The sequence below is a fragment of the Stegostoma tigrinum genome, chromosome 2 (assembly GCF_030684315.1).
Source record: "Stegostoma tigrinum isolate sSteTig4 chromosome 2, sSteTig4.hap1, whole genome shotgun sequence".
In the NCBI taxonomy this organism is placed as follows: Eukaryota; Metazoa; Chordata; class Chondrichthyes; order Orectolobiformes; family Stegostomatidae; genus Stegostoma; species Stegostoma tigrinum.
In genome coordinates this window covers 119,586,096-119,608,241 of record NC_081355.1, presented here as the reverse complement: position 1 = coordinate 119,608,241, position 22,146 = coordinate 119,586,096, and the positions used below count along the sequence as shown (strand labels likewise).

Sequence of the window (22,146 nt, the reverse complement as noted above, 5' to 3'; positions counted from 1 at the left end):
TCTTCCATTTTACAACAATAAAACACGTAAGAAACATTCAGATGTATTGTTGCAATTAAAACTTCAATATAATATTCTGTGAAAGATGAGATACACCAGTGAATTTCTAATTTCAACTGTATCTTTAGTGCAGGAATTTGAACCAAACCATACAATAAAGAATGAGAAACAGGGAAAGGCCCAGTACATACCACTAGTCACTAAACAGCATTGTCCAGATATACAAAACTAAGGCATGGTTTTCAAAAGTCATCAAATGTCAGGGTAGTACGCATAGCATGCCTTCATCTTTGCTTACTCAAGTTCAGTATAACTGTTTTAACCATCCACTACCAGATCTAGTCAGACCATGAGGAGCATTTCAAATCTTATTCTAATTTGTCAAGTTGCCCAATAGTCCAAGGTAAACCAGATGTGCAGGCTTAGATGAGCTTCAATTTCTTACAATCAAACAGTAAGTCTGATATCAATGTCACTGTAAACTCAAAACTCTTGCCACTAATGTCATCCTTCTCCATGGCAGTTGTTTTAGACTAAACCAGACCTTTTATTGAACCTGAAGTAAGTTTCCAATTATACTTTGTTTCCAGCACAAAATCACTGTCGTTTTCCACAAAATAATCGACCTCTGCTTCAAATTGCTACTGAAATCCATATCCATGTCATTGTTACCTCCAGGTTCGATTGTTCCAGTGCTCTCATGGCTGGCTTCTATTTTTCATCCTCTGTAAATAACTGCTTTTCCAGAACTCTTGGCCTTCGTATTTCATACCAGGCCCTGCTCAACCATCTCTGCACTGCTTCTTGATCTACACTGGGTCCCATTCCTCTAATGCTTCAAAACTAAAATCCCTCATCATTATGTTTACATCACCATTGACTCACCTTTACTAACCTCTAATTTCTTCTGCATGAAAGTTCCAATCCAATTCCAAATAGTTCAGAAGTTACCCTCCTCCCTCCGGACCAACCTCAGGGGCTGTCTCTCCCACTACAACTCTCTTGTCGTCTCTTCGGCCTTGAAACTGCTTGCCTCTCCACCTATCTTCTCTATCCATCTTCGGTCCGCCTCCACCTTTCTCCCTATTTATTTCAGAATCCTCTCCCCATCCCCCTTTTCTGATGAAGGGTCTAGGCCTGAAACGTCAGCTTTTGTGCTCCTAAGATGCTGCTTGGCCTGCTGTGTCCGTCCAGCTCCACACTTTGTTATCTCTGGTTCTCATAGTTCCTCCTTTTGTGACTTATCTGTTTTTATGACTCATCCAAAGCAATATAGAATGATTTTTTGTGGTAAAGGTGCTAAATAAATGGAGGATGAAGTTTTCTTTGTTATGATAGAATGTGTTGGAACATGTGTAAGTTGTTTCATAACTGTATTATTTGCCAATCTGGGCTGGCTCGCCACTAGGCTTCCAATTGTAATCGGTGGAGGTAAGTAAGATTAACAAACCAGAAATGATTTGTCTTCTGTTACTCATCACTGAGTTGTGAAACTTGTTGTTCTTCTTAAAAAAAGTTATAGTAGAGGTCAATGAGATAAAGAACTTGGGAGAGTATGCACGAATTTGATCCTTTTACAATAAAAGGCACAGAATGGAAATTATTTCCTTGTTAATTTATTACAATGTTATCTAATTTACAATATCTATGCTTTTATGTAGGTCAGTGATTCTGTTGGAATTGATTTTAAAGAAAGAAATCATTTGTCTCCATATTTCACATTGGTAGGTAAATGTTTCCCCAGGAATGTCTAAGTTAATGTATTCATTGGCTGAAAGGAATGTGACTTCATTTTTACTGTTATCAGCCCCAAATAGGGTCCCACTCAGCACCAAGTACAGCACAAACAGAGCCTCACATGAACAGAACTCCAAGTGCCCCAGGTGCTGTTAATTTGAGGTGAGATTTTAATAATCATTGCAAAATAATCTTGATCATAGAAAATACTTCTGCTTTTCTGTTCGTATTCTATAATTCTTAAGGAGCCTCAATGAATATATCTACTGACATATTGCCTTCATCGCTCAGACCATTGAGTATATGAAATGGGATGCCATAAAACCGGACGAACTGCGGATGCTGTGAATCAGAAACAAAACCAGAAGTTGCTGGTAAAGCTCAGCAAGTCTGCCAGCACCTGTGAAGAGAAATCAGAGTTTACATTTCGGGACCAGTGACCCTTCCTCAGAACTGATGGTAGCTCGGAAAATGTTAGTTCATATGCAGAAGATAGGGTAGGGTGAACGGCAGGAGTAAATGATAGGTGGAGATAGAGCCCAAGGAGAGAGAAGAACAGTTGGAAGACAAAGGAGCAGATCACAATCTGGCTAGAAGGGTGAATAGCTGATAATGGAGACTATTAGTGGCTAACGATTGGCAGAATGTAATGGCAAACCGTATGCTAATAAGGCTTGTTGTGTGTGGGGGAGGGGCTAGGACGTGGGACAGTTAAGGCCCTGAAATTATTGAACACGATATTGAGACCGGAGGACTGCAGGGTCCACAAGCAGAAAATGGAATGTTGTTCTTCCAGCTTGCACTGAACTTCACTCGAACACTGTAGCAAGCCAGAGACAGAGATGTTGGCCAGAGAACAAGGTTTTGTTAAAGTGGCAGGCAACTAGAAGCTCAGGGTCTTTTTTGCATGCAGAACGTGATGTTCTGAGAAGCGATAACCCAGTCTATGCTTCATTTCCCCAATGTAGAGGAGACTACATTGTGAGAAGTGTAGGTAAAGTGCTGCTTCACCTGGAAGGCATGTTTGAATCCTTGGATACTGAGGAAGGAGGAGGTAAATGGGCAGGTTTTACACCTTTGGCAGTTGCAGGCAAAGGTGCTATGGGGTTGTGGGGATGCGTGTTGGGGGTGAAGGAAGAGTGGACCAGGGTGTCCCAGAGGGAACAGTTCCTGTGCAAAATGGACAAGTGAGGAGAGGGGAAAATGTGCCAGGTGGTGGCATCTCGCTGGATGTAGCACAGATAGTGGCTGATGATCTTCTGGATGTAGATGCTGATGGATGGTAAGTAGGGACAAGAGGAATCCTATCGCTGTTGCAGGAGGGAAGAATTGGAGTGAGGGCAGAATTTCGGGAGATGGGTCGGACCCAGTTGAAAGCCTGGTAGACATCAGTGCTGGGGTATCCTCGGTTGAGGAAGAAGGTGGACATTTCGGAGGCTCCCTTACCGAAGCTGGCCTCATCGAAACATAGCTGACAGTGATGGCAGAACTGGGAGAATGGAATGGAGTCTTTACAGGAAGCAGGTGCAAGGTATGTAGTCCAGGTAACTGTGGGAGCCAGTGGGCTTGTAGTGGATATAAGTGGCCAGTCTATCCCCAGAAATGTAAACAGGGATTTCAAGGAAGGGAAGAAAGGAGTCAGAGATAGACAAGATGAAGGTGAGGGTTGGGTGGGAATTGGAAGCAAAATCGATGAGCTTTTCAATTCTGGATGAGAGAAGAAAGCAGTACTGATGATATCATTGACATATTGAAGAAAGAGTGTGGGTAGGACCTGAATAGGACTGGAACAAGGAATGTTTCATGTACCCAATGAAGAGACAGGCATAACTGGGGCCCGTGCGGGTTCCCATGGCCACTCCACTGACCAGAAGAAAATGAGAGGAATTAAAAAAGGAGTTGATGAGGGCAGGACGAGCTCAGCCAAGTGGTGGAGGGTGATTGTGGGTGGGGTCAGCTCAGGCCCTTGCTCCAGGAAGAAGCGAGAGCCCTGAGACCATCCTAGTGGGGGATTTCAGGTCCATGGTAAAGAGGAGGCAGCTGGAGCCTGCAAACTGGACATTCTGAAACTCGCGTAAAGCATCAGAGGAATCATGAATGTATGTGGGCAGGGACTGGATCGGGGAAAAAAGACTGAGTCAGAGTAGGAGAAGATGAGTTCTAAGGGGCAGGAGCAGGATGAAACAATGGGCCTACGCAGGCAGTCCTGTTTGTGGATTTTCAGAAGGAGGTAGAAGCAAACTGTGCGGGGCTGGGGGACTATTAGCTTGGAGGCAGTAGGGGTGGGGGAGCAGGTGAGGAGGATTGGGGAGGGAGAGATCACTTGATGAAATGAGGCCAGTGACCGTGGTTGATACAATGGCCTGATTGCTATGGTAGGATCATGGTCCAGGGAAAGGTAGGAGGAGGTATCTGAGAGCTGGCCCTCAGCTTCTGCAATGTGGATGTCAGTACACCAGAATACAACAGCACAACCCAGGATGCAATGCTATGGTTGCACACGACATTGGTTAGGCCACTTTTGGAGTACTGTGTATTGTTCCGGTCGCCCTGCTGTAGAAAGGATATTGTTAAATTGGAGATTGTGCAAAAAGGATTTGCAAGGATGTTACCAGGACTAGAGGGTTCGAGTTATAAAGAGAGGCTGGATAAGCGGAGACTTTTCTCACTGAAGCATAGGAGATTGAGAGATGGCTTTATAAAATCATTAGGGGCATAGATATGGTGAATAGCAATGGTCTTTTCCCTTCGGTAGGGAAGTTCAAAACTAGAGGGCATAATTTTAAAGTGGGAGGTCACAAATTTAAAAGGGACTTGAGAGCCAACTTTTTCACACAGAGGACGGTTCATATATGGAATGAACTGTCAAAGAAAGTGGTATATGCAGGTGAAGTTACAACATTTAAACGTTTCGGACGGGTATATGATTATGAAAGGTTTAGAGAGTTGTGGGCCAAACACTGGCAAATGGGACTAGTTTCGTTTGGGGAAACCTGGTTGGCATGGACGAGTCGGACCGAAGGGTCTGTTTCCATGCTGTATGATTCTATGACAGCATTCCAATAGCATTGTATTATTGGTTAATAAATTATCAGTGATTTAAAAGTAGTTGGAGTTTATTATGGTATTGCCATGCAAGTAATTGGTATTGGCATGTATCCAGCATCAAATTCTTACTATAATAAGAACCTCTATGAATGTCTACAATGGCAGTCTTCACAATACTTCTGTCCTTTAAAAAATAAAGTATACTTTTGTAGTAAGTCAGTTAGAGTCTATACAATGAGAACAGTGTCTCTTCAATATCCTCACTAATACCAGTTTCATTGATTTCTGCTTCCCAGAGCTGGTATGTATTTAGCAAGACAGCTATCTATTTTACTAATATGAGTAAACCACACAAATTTGTGCCCCACTTCCATGTGAACTCACAGAAACACTGCACAGGTACAGGCACTGTCATCACAATGATGCTCTGACTTTTATTTGAAGTTATTAGTTCAGAAGTATAACAAGAAGGGTGAAAATGAAACAGAGATAATGGGAACTGCAGATGCTGGAGATTCCAAGATAATAAAATGTGAGGCTGGATGAACACAGCAGGCCAAGCAGCATCTCAGGAGCACAAAAGCTGACGTTTCGGGCCTAGACCCTTCATCAGAGAGGGGGATGGGGGGAGGGAACTGGAATAAATAGGGAGAGAGGGGGAGGCGGACCGAAGATGGAGAGTAAAGAAGATAGGTGGAGAGAGTGTGGGTGGGGAGGTAGGGAGGGGATAGATCAGTCCAGGGAAGACGGACAGATCAAGGAGGTGGGATGAGGTTAGTAGGTAGCGGGGGGTGCGGCTTGGGGTGGGAGGAAGGGATGGGTGAGAGGAAGAACCGGTTAGGGAGGCAGAGACAGGTTGGACTGGTTTTGGGATGCAGTGGGTGGGGGGGAAGAGCTGGGCTGGTTGTGTGGTGCAGTGGGGGGAGGGGATGAACTGGGCTGGTTTAGGGATGCAGTAGGGGAAGGGGAGATTTTGAAACTGGTGAAGTCCACATTGATACCATATGGCTGCAGGGTTCCCAGGCGGAATATGAGTTGCTGTTCCTGCAACCTTCGGGTGGCATCATTGTGGCAGTGCAGGAGGCCCATGATGGACGTGTCATCAAGAGAATGGGAGGGGGAGTGGTATCAAGAGAATGGGAGGGGGAGTGGCATCAAAAGAATCAAACAGGACTGTTTAATTCTCATTCCATTGGCTCACTCAGTTGTAAACAGCACCATTAAGTGATAATATTTTTGTTTACAACACTTAACTATCAGATTCTGAAATTTATTTGAATATGTTGAGATTCATATTTATATCAGACTAAAATCTGAATAAGGAACTTTTTGGTAACATAGTTATGTTGATGTGATATTTTAATATTAATAATCAACTATATTGCCTGATATGTCAGAAGACTGTATTCAGTAAATCAATCGATATGGGCGAGCTACAAAAAAAACTTAAGCACACTTTTTTAAAAATCATTAAACCTTTCTCAGAGAGCATCTACCAAAAAAACTAAATTAATTAGCTTTGCTCTTATTTTAGTATAAAGAAGGCCCAAATGCTGAAATCTGCTTCTTTTCTGGCTTTACTTTAATGCAAGCACTGAATTAGAATTTGTCCAGCTTTAGATTTAAAATCTGGCATTTGTTTTATTATAAAAGAACATCAGTAGGAGTGATTTTAATACTTAGTGGTTTATTACAAGACTATTTGGGCATTATCCCAAAATAGTCATTCATTTGCATCACCTTTTTAAAAAATTGTCAGTCATGTGCCAAGATGTTTCGTACTAAGTCCCTTTTTTGGAGGACTTGATTTGACTAAATCCTTACACAAATCACACTAGAATACAAACTCCATCTCTTAATCTTTATGACTGCGTAATTTATGCACAATGTAACTTGGCGTGAAGCAGCAATCACCTGTTTTCAGATTAGTTATAGACTTCCTCACAAATTAGCAGCTTTTTGCTACTTAATTATTTACTTGGACAATCATGCAACATTGAAAAATGGTAAAAGCCTCCGCCTTGTTTTTCTTCATAATGAAGAAATTGCTTCTCTCAACACATAAAATGGTAGAGATTTTGTCGTGTATTCATTCAACAATGGTGGACAATAAATACTCAACTTTGCCGAAATCTGAATAACATTTTTAATGCAAGTCTTGTTTTTTTAATTTGGCAGGAATTGTAGATAAATATGATTTCCACTGCATGGCTAAATGTAACAATGTTGTCTAAAGGTGTTTTACCATCAAAATAATTGCATTATTAGCATTAAATAAAGTGTGACCTTACAAAATTATAGCTAAGGTTCAGTTGAACTCATTTGTTAAATATTCTTGAAATCCGGAAAAATAGGAATAGTCACATAACTTGGTACTATGTAAATTTGTGAGGGTAACAATCAAGATATATTGCAATTGTCATTGTGACTGGAATGATCTTTCCATGTAAGAGGGATAGAGCTGTACTTTTAGGTCTAGATGACAGCAAGCTTGGCAATGAGTGAGTGAATTTTGGCTTCATCCCTTTCCAAGACCATCCTTCTCTTCCTGCTTGGTTGGCTTCAGTTGCAGCTAAAGGTCACTCTCTGGAAGATGGAGGCAAAAGGGGGCCTTCATTTTTAGTGCCCCTCTCTGTCTTGCCTTGAATGACCAATTTCTGTTTCTTCAGTATTGGAGGATTACTTTGTGGCTGTCCAGCTTTGAGAGTCTGCTCATGGTCCTTAATCGAACATTGCTCGCTAATTCACAGTTGAATAACTGTTGTCCATACATTGTAGGCCTTTGACCTCAGTTTTGATCAGGGCCCAAAGCCTGCATGGAAAATTCCTGCCTTGGGTACCAAAGATCCACGTGAGACAAGGTTATGATGGCAAGAACATCCTCTTTCAGGACCTCAGCTATTGATCCTAACAAAGTGGACAGGATCATTGAGAAGTTTTTTTTATTTAACACAACAGACATTTGTACTATTTTGAATGGATCTAGACAGTCATCCAGATTCATAGATTCATAGAATCATTGAGCACAGAAAAGGCCCTTTGGCTTATGGAGATTGCACTGACACAACCGCCATGAAAAATGTGCTAATCCCAATTTCCTGCACTTGTCCCATATCTTTGAATGTTATGATATTTGAAATATTCATCCAGATATTTTTCAAAGGTTGTTGAGTTTCCAGCCTCCATTACCAGCGTCCACTACCTTCTCAGGCAGTGCATTCTAGATCCCCACCATCGGCTGAGTAAGAAAGTCTTTTTTCCTAAATCCTCTCTGAATCTCCTGCCCCTTACCCTAAAACTATGCTGTCTCCTGATTGACCTCTCAACCAAAGGAAACAGCTGTTTTCTGTTCACCCTCCCCATTTCCCTCATAATCTTATACACCTCAGTCATGTCCCCACCCTGTCTTCTCTGCTCTAAAGAAAACAATCCAAGCCTATTTAGTCTCTTCTTGTAGCTCAATTTCTCCATCCCGGGCAACATTCTGGTGAACTTCCTCTGTACCCATCTGATGCAAGCATTTCTTTCCTTTAATGAGGTGACCAGAACTGCACACAGTACTCCAGTTGCAGCCTGATCAACATGCTCCACCACTCCAACATTAGCTCCATTATACTCTATGCTATGACTGATGAAAGCAAGTGTCCAATGTGCCTTCTTAACTATCCTGTTCATGTGCTCTGCTGATTTCAGGGATCTGTGAATAATTATCCCAAGATGTCTGTGTTCCTCTAAGCTACCCAGTGTCCTGCAGTTCATTAAATACTTCCCTTTTTTTGGTTCTTCTTCCAAAATGCATCACCCTGCACTTTTCAGGGCTTAATACCACCTGCAACTGGACTCCCCATCTGACCGACCCATCTTTCTCTTTCAGTAACCCACAACTGTCTTCTTCACTCTTAACTGCTCCACCAATCTTGGTGCTGTGTGCAAATTTGCTTAATAGTCTAATAGAGATTGAAAACCACCACCTACTAATGAGAAAACGATTTTGGGTGTTGACTGCAGCTCCTTCTGTAAAGATAACACTTCAAAATGGTTGTGAAAGAAAAGTAGATAACCTAAAGCTTCATTTGAGCTCCCCTTTCATCCACTGTTTAATAGTAAGTACCTATGCTGAGTCTCCTTCAGACCCAGAAACAGGAAGTCCTGATGTAAGGAGTGGCAAGTTTCACCTTCTGCTACATTGATGATTTTGTTGGGATAAACAAAACCTTCATTCCTAATAGAGCATCCAGGAAACCCTGGAGGAAGGTTGAATAAAAACAGCAATTTGGGTGCTGAATTTAGCTGAATTGCAATCTTTTCAGCCCAATTCTGTCAGATCCAAAACAGGAATATACTGAAGGTTCACAGATTTCAGTTACTTGGCTTATCCACACACACACATATATACATATATATATGTGTGTGTGTATATATGCAATATAGTTTAAAATATGGTGAAAATACCTATATAAGGCCCCATCAGTAGGAAATATGTTTCAAAACTCAACATTCTCTGCAGTACATATTACTCCTGAAGGTGGTGGTTAGACAAGGGTTACCTTCAAATGCTGGACCAATCCTGGTATAGGCAGGTTGAAGTATGATTGAAGGTTGGACAGGCTAAGCTTGAATCCACTGGAGTAAAAGGAAACTTAATGGAAACATATAAAATCTTGAAGGGGCTTGACAGGATAGGTGGGGAGAGGATGTTTTCACTTATGGAAGAACCTAGAACTATGATCACCGTTTAAAAATTAGGAGTCTCCCATTTAAAACAGAGATTAGTCAAAATATTTTCTCTCAGAGAGTCTTTGTGAGTCTTTGGAACTCTGTCCCTGAAAGGTGGTTGAAACAGAGTCTTTGAATATATATTGGCATAGGTAGGTAGATTCTTGTCAGATGGATGCCAATCTCAACATCAGGACTTCCTGTTTCTGACTCTGAAAGGGACTCAGCATAGATACTTACTATTAAACAGTGGATGAAAGAGGAACTCAAAGCTTTAAGTTATCTATTTTTCTTTCACAACCACTTTAAAGTGTCATCCTTACAGAGGGAACTGCAATCAACACCTCAAACTGTTTTCTGGTTAGTAGGTGGATGGAATTCAACCCAGAACTGTGTGAAGTGATTCATTTTGGAAGGCAGAATTTGAATGCAGAATACCGAGTTAATGGCAGGATTTTGGCAGTGTGGAGGAATAGAGGGATCTTCGGGTCCACGTCCATAGATCCCTCAAAGTTGCCAGGCAAGTTAATAGGGTTGTTAAGAAGGTATATGGTGTGTTGGCTTTCGTTGACAGGGGAATTGAGTTAAAGAGCCACGAGGCTATGCTGTAGCTCTATAAAACCCTGGTTAGACCACACTTGGAATATTGTGTTTAGTTCTGGTCGGCTCATTATAGGAAGGATATGAAGCTTTAGAGAGGGAGCAGAGGAGATTTACCAGGATGCTGCCTGGACTGGAGGGCAGGTCTTACAAGAAAAGGTTGAGGGAGCTAGGGTTTTTGTCATTGGAGCAATGAAGGATAGAGGTGACTTGATAGAGTTGCACAAGAAAATGAGATGCATAGATCGAGTGGATAGCCAAAGACTTTTTCCCAGAAATGAGTATTACAAGGGGGCATAATTTTAAGGTGATTGGAGGAAGGTATAGGGGACATGTCAGAGGTAGGTTCTTTACACAGAGAGTGGTGGGTGCGTAGAATGCACTGCCGGCAGTGGTAGTGGAGTCAGATACATTAGGGACATTTAAGCGACTCTTGGATAGGCAGGTGGATGATGCTAAAATGTAGGATATGCAGGGTAGTTCGATCTTAGAGTAGGACAATAGGTCGGCATAACATCATGGGCCAAAGAGCCTGTACTGTGCTGTACTGTTCTACGTTCTATGTTCTATATTTAAGCAATGGATTGAAATGGCAGATCAATCTAGAGTAGCTGAATAGCCTACTCTTACTCCTGGTCCTGATTAAAATGTTTGTGGACCATTAAATAATAGTTGCTAGAGCATTTTATGAAGTAATGCTGAGGAAAATGCACACTTGTTGAAGCTTTTCATCTTGTATTCATCAAGATATTTCCTGCGCATTCAAATTCAAGGGGGAAACCAACAGTTACACTACATGAGAGTACTGATTGGTTGGAAAATGGACTTTGGGAGTATAAATGCAGTATAAATTGTTGGTTTCCCTCTTGAATTTGTTTCATTGCAAATGTCCAGATGGATAACTGCAAGAAAACAACACAAAAATCTTCAACAAAATTTGTCTTTTATCAGCAACACTGTTCTGCACTACTAAGTGACTATTTTAACAAGTTTCAAAAGCATTCTAGTTAAATTTGCACATACTTGCAGTTTTTGCTGCAGAAGGTTGTTATGGATTTGTTATGCTTAGTGTAAGTAACTAGGATCTTTTGATTCTATATTATAATGTGTTTCAATCATTTTCCCATTTATAGGTGTCCAGTATCTTCTTCCCACATTGAATTCCACAGTTTGTCAATTTTATTTCTGGTCCTACTGACAACTTCAGTTCCCTTGGGATCCTGGAACCCAAACTCTGCTGGTTGATGCTCCACCTGCTGGTCAAATTAACTGGCCCCAATAGCTCTTAATTCAGCCATTGATAATCTCATATCCACTGAATACTTGTTGACATTTCTGCTCTTACCTCTAACGATTGCCTTGCTGTGAACTTAGACTTATTATATCCTGCTCGGTATTGATGCAACTTTTCTCTCCCTCCTCTCAGTACAGTTGCTCAGGTCTTATTGCATTCTAAGAATTTTCACACTGCAGTGCTCCACCTACACCAAACCAAAAACCTGCTCTCAAATCATTGGTCACAACCAGTAGTGCTGCGTATCAGCATTTCTTCGAGAAACTCTTTGTGGTTAGAATGGATACACCAATATCAATATGTTCAGTATGGGGTGAGGCTCACTGCTGTCAAGCCCCATTACAGGAGCCAAGGCCAAGTTCAGGCATTGCTGTGGATAGTGTGAGGATTAAAAAGGATTTTGTGGAAATAACTATAGACATTGGAATGGCAAAGAGAGAAATCGAGGGACAAAATTATTAGAGGATACATAAACAAACATTGAGGAATCAGAAGACAGTTTCTGAAGAAACAATGGAAGAAAATTAGATAGGGAGAGAGATATATTGAAAGGAAATATAGAGAAATACTAGGCCGTCAGGGAGACAGTACAGAGAGCTAGAGAAAGAAAGAAACAAATTCATAGAAAAGGCAAAGATTGAGAGCTACAGATTCAGGGGACAGAGAGAAAGGGACATTAGAGAAACAGCTGGGAGGACAAATAGATTGGCAGTCACATAGGCACTTGAAACAATACGCAAAACAAGAAAAAATGATTGGTGGGCTAGACAAACACACAGCAGGTAAACAGTGTCAAGGACAAACATTTGAAGAACCCATAGAACTGTTGTCGACACACAAAAGATTACACAAACACCAAATAAGTAGTGAGCAAGGCATCAGGAAATTGAATGGATTATTAAAATAAAAACATTGTCTTCTGTAAATTCCCCGTACATTTTTCAGCATTAATTATGCACATTTATAATTACATCCAGCATCTGTAAGCGTCACTGTGTTAGGATTTTCTCATTGAAAGCACAACCCTTTAGTCATTTTTTTTCAAAGTCACAAAATCATAGAAGCATACAACAGAATCCCGACAGTGTGGAAGCAGGCCATTCAGCCCATTGGAGAGCACCAAAGGAAATCTCCTGCTGATTACCACAAAATGTCCTTTGAAAATAAAGAAACATCAGGCCCTTTTTTCCCTTATCATTAGTGGGAGCGCTGAAGTTAAAGGTGTTAAGGGTTAGAAATCAATAGCAGATCGACAGGAGGAACCACAGTGGTTGGTCAGCAGTTTCAAGAGAATGAATATGATACAAGTAACAGTCTTTGGAAATGCATGGTTAATTGGGGGAAGGAATAAGAGGAGAGCCACTCCTAGCCATATTATATGACATTTCCCAACTCTATTTGTAAACAGCAGCCATTGATGGCTTTTCACCGGACCTTCTACCCCTTCTGCCCATAGGTAAAGAACAAAGATTAGATATAGAAACAGAAGAGAAAAGGTAAACAAAAGTCTTAGGAAGAGAGAAGCAGAGGGAAATAAAGAGTCTGAAATAAAGCTGAAGCAGAGACACCTAAATAATCAGCTGTACAAAGGCAAGAGAGATAGGCAAGAAATTTTCTCATTGGTTATTAGAGCATGTCATATTGAATACAACAATCACTTGTCTAATATGAGCATAATGTACATGTCTCTGTCTACATTCCAATGTGACAGTTGAATCAAAGTAAAATAAGGTATCAACTTCAGTCAAGCAGGTGAAGAAAAACTATTTAGGTATCTAAAAAATATTAAAAACTTGCATCTCAAGGAAAATATGTTCTAGCAGTTGTAAATTTGGTAGTCTGTTTTCCTCGGTATGGTACCTTTCATTACCTACAACGTCCGACAGCAAGCGCCTAATAAGGATCCTTCACTGTATTGATAACCCCAGCATTTCTGTAGAAACTTTTTCCAAAAGAGTTCTGATCACATCTACAGGCAGGAAACTGCAGCAATGACTTGAAAAGTAATTACACTGCTTATAGAGAAGTCTATACAAAAGAAGTGGGTGAATGTGTTGCAAAACCTCAAACTGTTTCGCAGACTGAAACTTCATTGAGTGGTTTTGGATGACATGAGGGACGTACACACTCACCAGCCATAAGAAATTATTGAAGGTGCAACTGTCTTTTAGTTAATTCCAGGTTAATGCAAGTTGAAGTCAAGTCTGTAAGTATTCCAACAGAGATTAAGAGTTTAGAATATGATCTTTCTCCTCAATTTCTATCCTCAGCATTCATTAAACACAATTTTGTTCTCATATCTCGCTCTTGCAAATTGCTCATGCAAAAAAGTACTTTAATATACCATATGTTTTATCTCATGGATTAGTGCCTCTGGTTCCAATTTTTAAAATTTATTATATCATTTTAAGAACTTTAGACTTTAAAACATATTACTTCCTTTATTTCACAATTTTTCCAATGAAGTGGCAGATGTACCAATGTATAAAAATTCCAAAATAACTCAAATGTTGGATTTCAAAGAGCTGCATGAGTTGACATTTTTTTCAGAATAAAAGTACAATAAGAATTGATTAATCGATTGTGTGGCTTGTACATTCGATGTCTGCATTATTCCAAAGTGGATTATGCATTTTGACTAATAAGAGCAACATCCTGTAGTGTAAAACTATAGTTCTCAAGTTGAATATGACATTTAAGTTGTAAATACACTTAAAGTTGTGAGATGTTATTAAGAGTGTGTGTGAATAAAAACACTGGGAGTGCTTGTAAAACAGTTTCAGGCCTATTGTATGGGAGGAATAATGGATTTCTCAGAAGCCGTTCTGATTTTATGCATGTGCAGTGCCATTGTGAAGTTGTAGCATTGTGTAGCTTTCAGTGACATCATTTATCATTTCAACACCTCACCCCACCCCTCCCCCCCAAAAAATCACAAACAAAACACTTCTATCAGGACTTGCTTATGTTTCTTGCAAACACTGAGACAGAATCAATGATAAACTACAATGGAGTTTTGTCACTTACTGTGACATGCAGAAGATTGGCAGATTTATGCAACTATGGTAGGGGTCTTACTTTTCAGGAATAATGTAGTGCCACTGATGCGTTTATTAAAGTCTTATATTTAGACCGTACGAAAGTAGATGAAACTTTTATTCAAAGATTAGAAATAATGTCACTAGAATGTGACAATAAAATGACTAACTTTGTACGAAAATCAAAATTCTTTGAAGTTATACTATCCAATTAAATTTCATCCTGGTTGCTCCAAAATTGAAAAGATTTAATGATTAATTTTGTTTTTCAAATAAGGACAGAATACATTGAATTCATTGTTGACTCTGAAATTTTGCTCGGCTTTTTGCTATTTTTCAAACTAAATTATTCTGTGCAATATAGTGGACAATAAGGACAAAATCTTGATTCACTCCAACTTATCAGTCACAATTAATCAAACTTAACAATGGAAATAGTGATGTGTTCAAAGAATTTGAAAGCTCTAGGTCATTTCTAGGGCAGGCTTCTTCTCTCTTTTTAGCTCATAGCTTTTAGAAAAATACCACTTTCTAAAATGTGACTGCAGAAAGCATTGTGATTCCAGCCGTGGTTAATCATGTATAAACTGCAACATGAAGTCTTGAAACCAGCTTATATACAAATTCTAGCTTTAGTTTATGTTTCAGTGCTTTCTTGAGAAGCTTATTGTAACATTTCCAATTCCAATGCTAGCAAAATGGCTAACCTGCAGCTTGAGCTGGTTACACGCTTTAGTTAAGTGCTCCCACCCACTGCCTTTGGGTCTGTGCAAGGTCTGTGACCTGTTTAGAATTTTCAAGTGAAATGTCATGTTGCCCCTCCCAAATGGGAGTTTCTGTTCTCATTTGATCAACAAAAAACGATTGGGGACGGTAAAATCTGTCTCTGTATTGTAATGTGGAAAAGTTCACAAAAATGCAGCAAAGCTAATACTCATTACATTACTAGTGAGATCCCCGAAAAACTTTAAACACAGAAATTAGCCTTTTTAAAACTGAAATCCAAATGTTTTAATATATGCCAATTACCTGAAAATGGAAATGCAAGAGTTTTTAAAATGTTTCTTCGTTGTAATTTTGTGTTTTGTTATCGTTGTATGATGTGACATGATTATTCTACATTTTTGGAAATAATCATGCAGCTTATGTATCAGATATCTTGTCTTGTGATTTTTTAATGTAGTCTCAAACTTCAGGAAGATAATTAATCATTGTACAACTATAATTAGTAGAAAAATAACCTCCTCTAAAATTGTACTACATCAGCCAAGATTGTATTGAAAAACCAAGACAGTGAACCATCAAGAATAAATTAGATTGAAAAAGAGCATACAAATACAATTATCTTAACTGATTCAGCTCCAGGAAATCACTGCAGGAGTGTCTCACAATAGTATCCTTGGCCCATTCACATTCAGCTAATTCATTTTATGCTTCATTTTCACCTTTCTATTTTCATAAAGTCAGAAGTTAGAATGTTCTTTGACGATTGCACGTTGTTCAGCACCATTCATGACTGAACAGATGCTGACACAGTTCTTGTCCATATGAACATGAACTCGACAACATCCAGGTTTGGGCTGACAAGTGACAAGTAATATTCATGCCATGAAAGCACCAAGTAATGACCATCTCCAATAAGAGAGAATCTAATCATCTTCCTCTGATATTAAACAATAATCCAATACTGATTCTTCCACTATTGTCATTGGAGTTGTCATTGACCAGAACAGTATAGAACCAGTCATATGAATGAAAATCACCAGAGTTTGCATTTCCACTCAAGGGGAGTGATTGGTGGTGAATTTAGCCTGGACGTCATGCACACATCAGATAAAGAGCAAGGTTGAGAAGACAAGACCTTTATGGCAACCTCAGCGAGGACAGGAATTTAATCCATGCTGTTGGTGAGACTCTGCATCACAAACCATCCAGTCAACTGAGTTAACTAAGCCACATGATGATGCTCAAAGTAAAAAAGGTCAAAGAGTGGGGATTTTGCAGCAAGTAACTAACTCCTGACTGCCAATGTCTGTTCACCATTCTCAAGCAACAAGTCATAAGTGTGATAAAATACTCTCCACTTGCCTGAATGAATGCAGCTGTAATAGCATTCAAGAAGCTCAAAGCAGTCCACTTCATTGGCACTCATCCACCACCATCAATAATTACTTTTTTCACCACTGGTTCACGGTGAATAGCAGTATACTATAGATGCTACAGTATACACTGCAGTAACTCATCAAGGCTCCTCCAGTAACGTCTTCTAAGCCAGTTACCTCTAACTCCTAGAAAGACAAGGACAGCAGATTCATGTGAATGCCATCACCTGCAAGATTCCCTTCAAGCCACACACCATTCTGACTTGGAACTACATAACCATTCCTTCACCATCGCTAGGTCAAAATCCTAGAACTCCTTACCTCACTATGAATGTATGAAATCATAGATTCCATACAGTGTGAAAACAGGCCCTCTGGCCCAACAAGTCCACACCAACCCTTGGAGCATCCCACCCAGACCCATCCCCCTATAACCCTGAACACTGTGGGCAATCGAGCTTGGCCAAACCACCTAGCCCACACATCTTTGGACTGAGGGAGGAAACCAGAGCACCCGGAGGAATCACAAGCAGACACGGGGAGAATGTGCAAACTCTGCACAGACCATCATACGAGGTTGGAATCAATCCCAGGTCCCCGGCGCTGTGAGGCTGCAGTGCTAATCACTGAGCCACCACATACTTACATATTACATACTACACTCGCTTGAGAAGCAGATCACCAGCACATGTCCAGGACAAGTAGAGATGGGTGATAAATGCTAACCTAGCTAGCAATACCTATATCCCATGAACAAAAGCAAAAGATTTTAGAATTTTAATGAGATTTGCCATGATCTCTGGAAAGAAACATCAATTTTATCAGTTCAATTCTATGCATTAATTTGTAGGATAACTTTCACATATGTGGCATATTTCTCATCTTGAGGATATTTCAAAGTGCTCCATGGGAAGGGAATAACTTTCAAAGTAATTTCAATTATTGGTTTGGACAGATCAAATTAAAGCACAAGGTTCCACGATCAAAATAAAGAACCAATTACCCTGTTTTGATGATGTTGAGTGACTAATGACTGTTATTTTGCTGCTGTTGTCAGTCTTCTAAATCTGTTTTGTCCACTAGAGAAGAGTGCTTGGGGCCTCATTTTAATGCCTAATTTTAGCACATCTAACAATTCCTCATTCCCGGACTACCACATTGTATCGACCTGATGTGTTCAGGACCTCAAATGAGAATGCAAGAAAAATCTGCAGCCTTCTAATTCAGAGGTGAGATTTCCACCACTGACTGTGAATCTGCCAGAACTACTTATGTGGGTTAAATTTTGTCAGTTTATCTATGATATGGTCTGAGCATTTTCATTTTATTAGAATTCATCCATATTGGATCAACTTGAGGCTTGAGAGTAATACAATATTCTCCTATGATCTGAACCAATTGTATGAGTCTTCTGCAATACATATAAATGGTCACTTCAAGGGAAACTGAGCTTATAAAGTAAGCTCAATTTTGAGGCGCAAAGCCAGAAGTTGCTGGTAAAGCTCAGTAAGTCAGGCAGCATCTTTGAAAAGAAATCAAAGTTAATCTTTCGGGTTCTCTAACCCTTCCTCAGAAGTGATGGTAGCTAGGAAAACATTGGTTGATATGCAGCAGTAGACAAGAGGGAAGATTGGAATGAAAATCCCGTTGGAGAGAGAGCAGAACTTCTTCAAGGTGGACATGCCTCAAAGAGATGTGGCAGTGAGCTAAATACTAAATTAAAAACCAAAAGGGCTGTGGATGTTGTAAATCAGGAACAAAAGCTGCAATTGTAAGATTAAGATCTATATAACCCAAGATGAGCAAGTTCCCTAGGGGTTGTGAACTATTCCTCATTTGTGGAATAAACAACTTGTCTCATTTTTTAACACGTTTTAAGACAAAAGACTACAAAACACAGAAGTCATTTCAAACAACTTATAAGTAGATGATTGAAGGCTATTTGCTATTACTTTATGAACCAGGTTTGGTAGAACATTTATGAAATTTTCAGACCTCTCTGACATCAGTACTTCTACTATTTCTGGGATTCCAATATTTCATGAGACATCGTTCTTCATTATCAGCTAACTGTTACAACTAGACTATCTTGCTGATTTTGTATTAATTTGACGTGCTTAAATTGCAGAAAAAAAATCTGTAGATATGTTAGTTATTTGTCATCCAGTTTAACCTCAGATTGTTTATCACAAGGCTGAATTTGAAATCAATACAGAAGAAAGGCTTATCACTTTGAACTTTAGTGCTAAAGTTACAAAACACTTCCGTGGACGTTTAAGTGTTTAATGTTTGGTCAGGGTCGTATACCTTACTCCTTGCTAACGTAATAGGTTTAAGAAATTGAACATTTTGAATACGACTGGGCAGAACAGTGTTACTTTGTGTGATGCCACAAGATTTGGACGGCTTCGTTTACTATAGCATCTGTATAATTTAATACACTGAAAAGTACCCTCTGACCTGATACGCCAACTTTCATGTAGATTGGATGCAATGCACAGTGATTTTTGTATTTATATACGTTAGTTTAATTTAGCCTTACACATGAAAAAATGAAAGAATGCCAAATGTCACGTCTTTTGGGCGCCATGAAATAATAATGAATGTATCACAGCCCTGCAATGTGATTGTGATGAGTTCGTGTTTTCATTTCTACAATAGATACTGATATTTTTACTGACTCGCGGTTAGTGTTAAATTAACTTACAAATGTGCTTGAATGAGATTTTACTTTCAAATACCGGTACCGGTTAAGAAACTTGTCGTTATGCACACGCACTTTGCACAATCTTACTGTAATCAAAAAAAATCGCTGACTGATGATTTCTTTCCACTTGTGTATTCATAGATCGTTTGATAATATGTGCTAAAGGAAACCATAGAACTGGAACCCGCCTCTCCCTCTCCAACCTACAGGCTTAAAGCAATGTGAACAGTTAATCGAATTGTCAATACCAACAAGAATCGTTTTTCTTTCCGACATTGGACGGATTTAACCTATTAATATTGGTACACGATGTCCAGTGCAAACCGTGAAATTTTGCGATAGACTGTTTTTATAAAGGTCACGTAAAAATCAATGCCGTCTTCCACGCCAAGCTGTTTTCTTTACTCCCTGAAGTTCACAGTAGGGTCTGCATAAGTAATGGCTTGTTGAAGTAGGCACAGCATTCATATATATTTGCGGTTACATCCATTTGCATCCCAAAATCATATGTTTAAAATGAATCCGTTGATTAACTAAAATATAGTGACAATAATTCAAAACGTACTGTAACATTAAGAGAATGATTTCTACCACATGCATGGTAAGAACCTGTCAATGAGTTGGGAACAATTTTCCTGAAGCTTTTTGTAGTGTCATCACGGCAGTGTAAACATTAAAGGTCGTTATACGCAATTTTGGCGTCTGGACTATTAATTTTTCAGGCACTGGAAAGGAATTGTTTTATTTACTAACATTTTGATATCTATGTCCAACATTTTAAATTATTTAAAACCCTATGGTAATCATTGGTTTCATACACAGCTGTTGATCCACCAGAGATCCACACAGAATCAACAGCGCCAACTGTTTGTACAGAGTAGAATTTACACTCTGCCTGCCCACTTTTGACACAAAATGCTTTATTTTTCTTCCAATTGTGTAGTGCAACCGGTGGCGTCTGCTGCAACAGCAAGAAGGTAAAAGATGTTTGAAAGATTTGAATAGTCAAACGCTTTCGTTTTCTAATGCGTTTGTCATGGTAAAATACAGCCCCTGTCTTTCACCCTCTCATAAATCAATATCGGCGGACAGAAAGTTTTATGGTGAGTTTAACACTAATTTAAATATTTAATAGGGAATTCTCAGTGTTGTATTTTAGTAGGCATTTGAACATTATCGCAGAGTTTTTTTTCTTTCCCACCGAGATTTTCAAGTTTTTAAACACTGAGTCGTGCATAGTTCGACTTTTCACGATTGAACCCCCCACAATTTAACTGGAAGTTTTATCATACCTGTTATCTGTCGACAAGTTCGAAAGTCTACAAGAGCGCTTCTGTAAAATTACGTAAATGCCACCAGTATTATGGGAACAAAGGAAGCTTTAGAATCTGTAATTATTTCTCACTAAAGAAATTATTCATTTGGGTGCTGTGGAGTCGCTGGGGTAGGGGCAACTGGGTTGACGACACTTATGTTGAGCAAGGTCCTTAAACTGCTCACAACTTGTCGAAATTCAGCGAGTTAGTCCCAATCGGGCTGAATCTGCCACGATCTGGCTCTCAGCCACTTCCACAAATCCTCCATACAAGCTAAATATCTCTATTATTGAACCTTCAGCCCTACAGGGACCTTTAAACTCTAACATTGAACAATTTCTACAAACACTAGGTGGAAAATCAAATTTAATAGGCATTAATTGTCTGTTGATGAGTTGAACAAGATAGACAAGGCGTCGACTCACCATGAACAGGGCTGGAAAGTATGAAACTATCCAGTAATGGCATATTGTTTGAATATTTCAAACATTTTATTCATCTGCAAAAGGTGACATTATTCCATCACATCGTCACAAAAAGTAATCATCTTGCTCAGCAACGTTTCAGTGATTCCTATCTGAAAAGGAAGATGTCCTTGAGAATGAGTCATTTCTTCACAGTATACAATTTGCTGCTGTTCCAGGCAAAGTTTGTAACAACACTAACAAAGAATTCGATTCACCCTTTACGTACATAGAATAACTGTCTATATGGTATAAACCTGAAATATTAAAACTTGACAATTTTTCGTCCTTGTGGCCGAAGTTAGGGGACGTGTATGTAAAAGACAATGTATTAGTAACCAACATGAAAATAGTTATCATCTCTGCCTAAAAAATAAGGATGTCCGCACATCCCAATCTATTTCTGTCAATGCTGATTTTACAGTCAGCCTCAACATTCAAAATTGACGCTTTGGATAAGAACTACATGTCAAAACATTTTAATGTACTTTAGCATGCAACTCATAAACATTTCTTTGCTATTCATCAAAGCAAAGATGTAGAAGTTTTACACGTATTAATCTATTCTTATTTTTGGAGGAACACATCTATTCTGCTTACCTATTTCGCCCTTACAGTGAGAAATGCATTCATAGCTACTCGCAGCTGCATTAGTCTTGCAAAAACATCCCTGCTGCGAAATGCAAATAATAGGAAAAACAGATCGGTTGGATAGCAAAGTAATTAATGCCTAAAAGGGCTGAGGGCTGGTTTGATAGTTGTCTTTTGAGGATGAGACGAACTGGGTGAAAAATGACGCATGCTTTTGCACTTCGGGAGTTGGCAACTGGCAAACTCTCCACTTCATAGAGATGAACAAAGGAGATCGGGTGAGCTAGATAGGTTGCATCGGATTTCAACGTTCCCGAACACATTGAGTTCATCGTGAAAACACGAGTATCCTATATTTTCTCCGGAATACAGTGGGTGTAAGAGAAAATAAAGCTTTACTTGTCTTCCTCGGGTCTTAGCTGATCAACTGAAAGATTGAAAAATTAATTATGTCACGAGCAAGATTTTCACTTCGCTCTTTTTGACTTTATAATTTTCAAAGTTAAATTAATTTAAAAGTACTAATTGGAAAG

The 22,146-nt window shown here is 39.4% G+C and overlaps 1 protein-coding gene and 1 long non-coding RNA gene across 10 annotated transcripts in view; one reads left to right on the top strand and one right to left on the bottom strand.

Moving 5' to 3' along the window:
- c2h10orf67 (chromosome 2 C10orf67 homolog) overlaps positions 1–19,921 on the top strand; it is a 247,269-nt gene extending 227,348 nt beyond the window's left edge. For 5 of the 9 annotated variants that reach the window (XM_048522268.2, XM_048522250.2, XM_059638846.1 and 2 more), the window contains 3 exons: positions 1,662–1,724; positions 1,808–1,899; positions 11,235–13,868. In XM_048522268.2, the coding sequence (XP_048378225.1) occupies positions 1,662–1,724; positions 1,808–1,899; positions 11,235–11,346 (267 nt within the window). In that variant the 3' untranslated portion in view covers positions 11,347–13,868. Of the gene's footprint in view, positions 1–1,661; positions 1,725–1,807; positions 1,900–11,234; positions 13,869–17,618; positions 17,765–19,383 lie in introns of those variants that run through there. The other 4 variants (XR_007246588.2, XM_048522240.2, XM_048522229.2 and 1 more) reach the window with 4 other exon arrangements.
- LOC132206146 (uncharacterized) lies at positions 16,552–21,773 on the bottom strand. Its single transcript, XR_009442860.1, has 3 exons — positions 21,623–21,773; positions 20,984–21,135; positions 16,552–16,721 (listed from the first exon to the last, which is right to left on the bottom strand). It is a non-coding gene; the product is annotated as an uncharacterized LOC132206146 (long non-coding RNA).
- Positions 21,774–22,146: the final 373 nt, after the last annotated feature.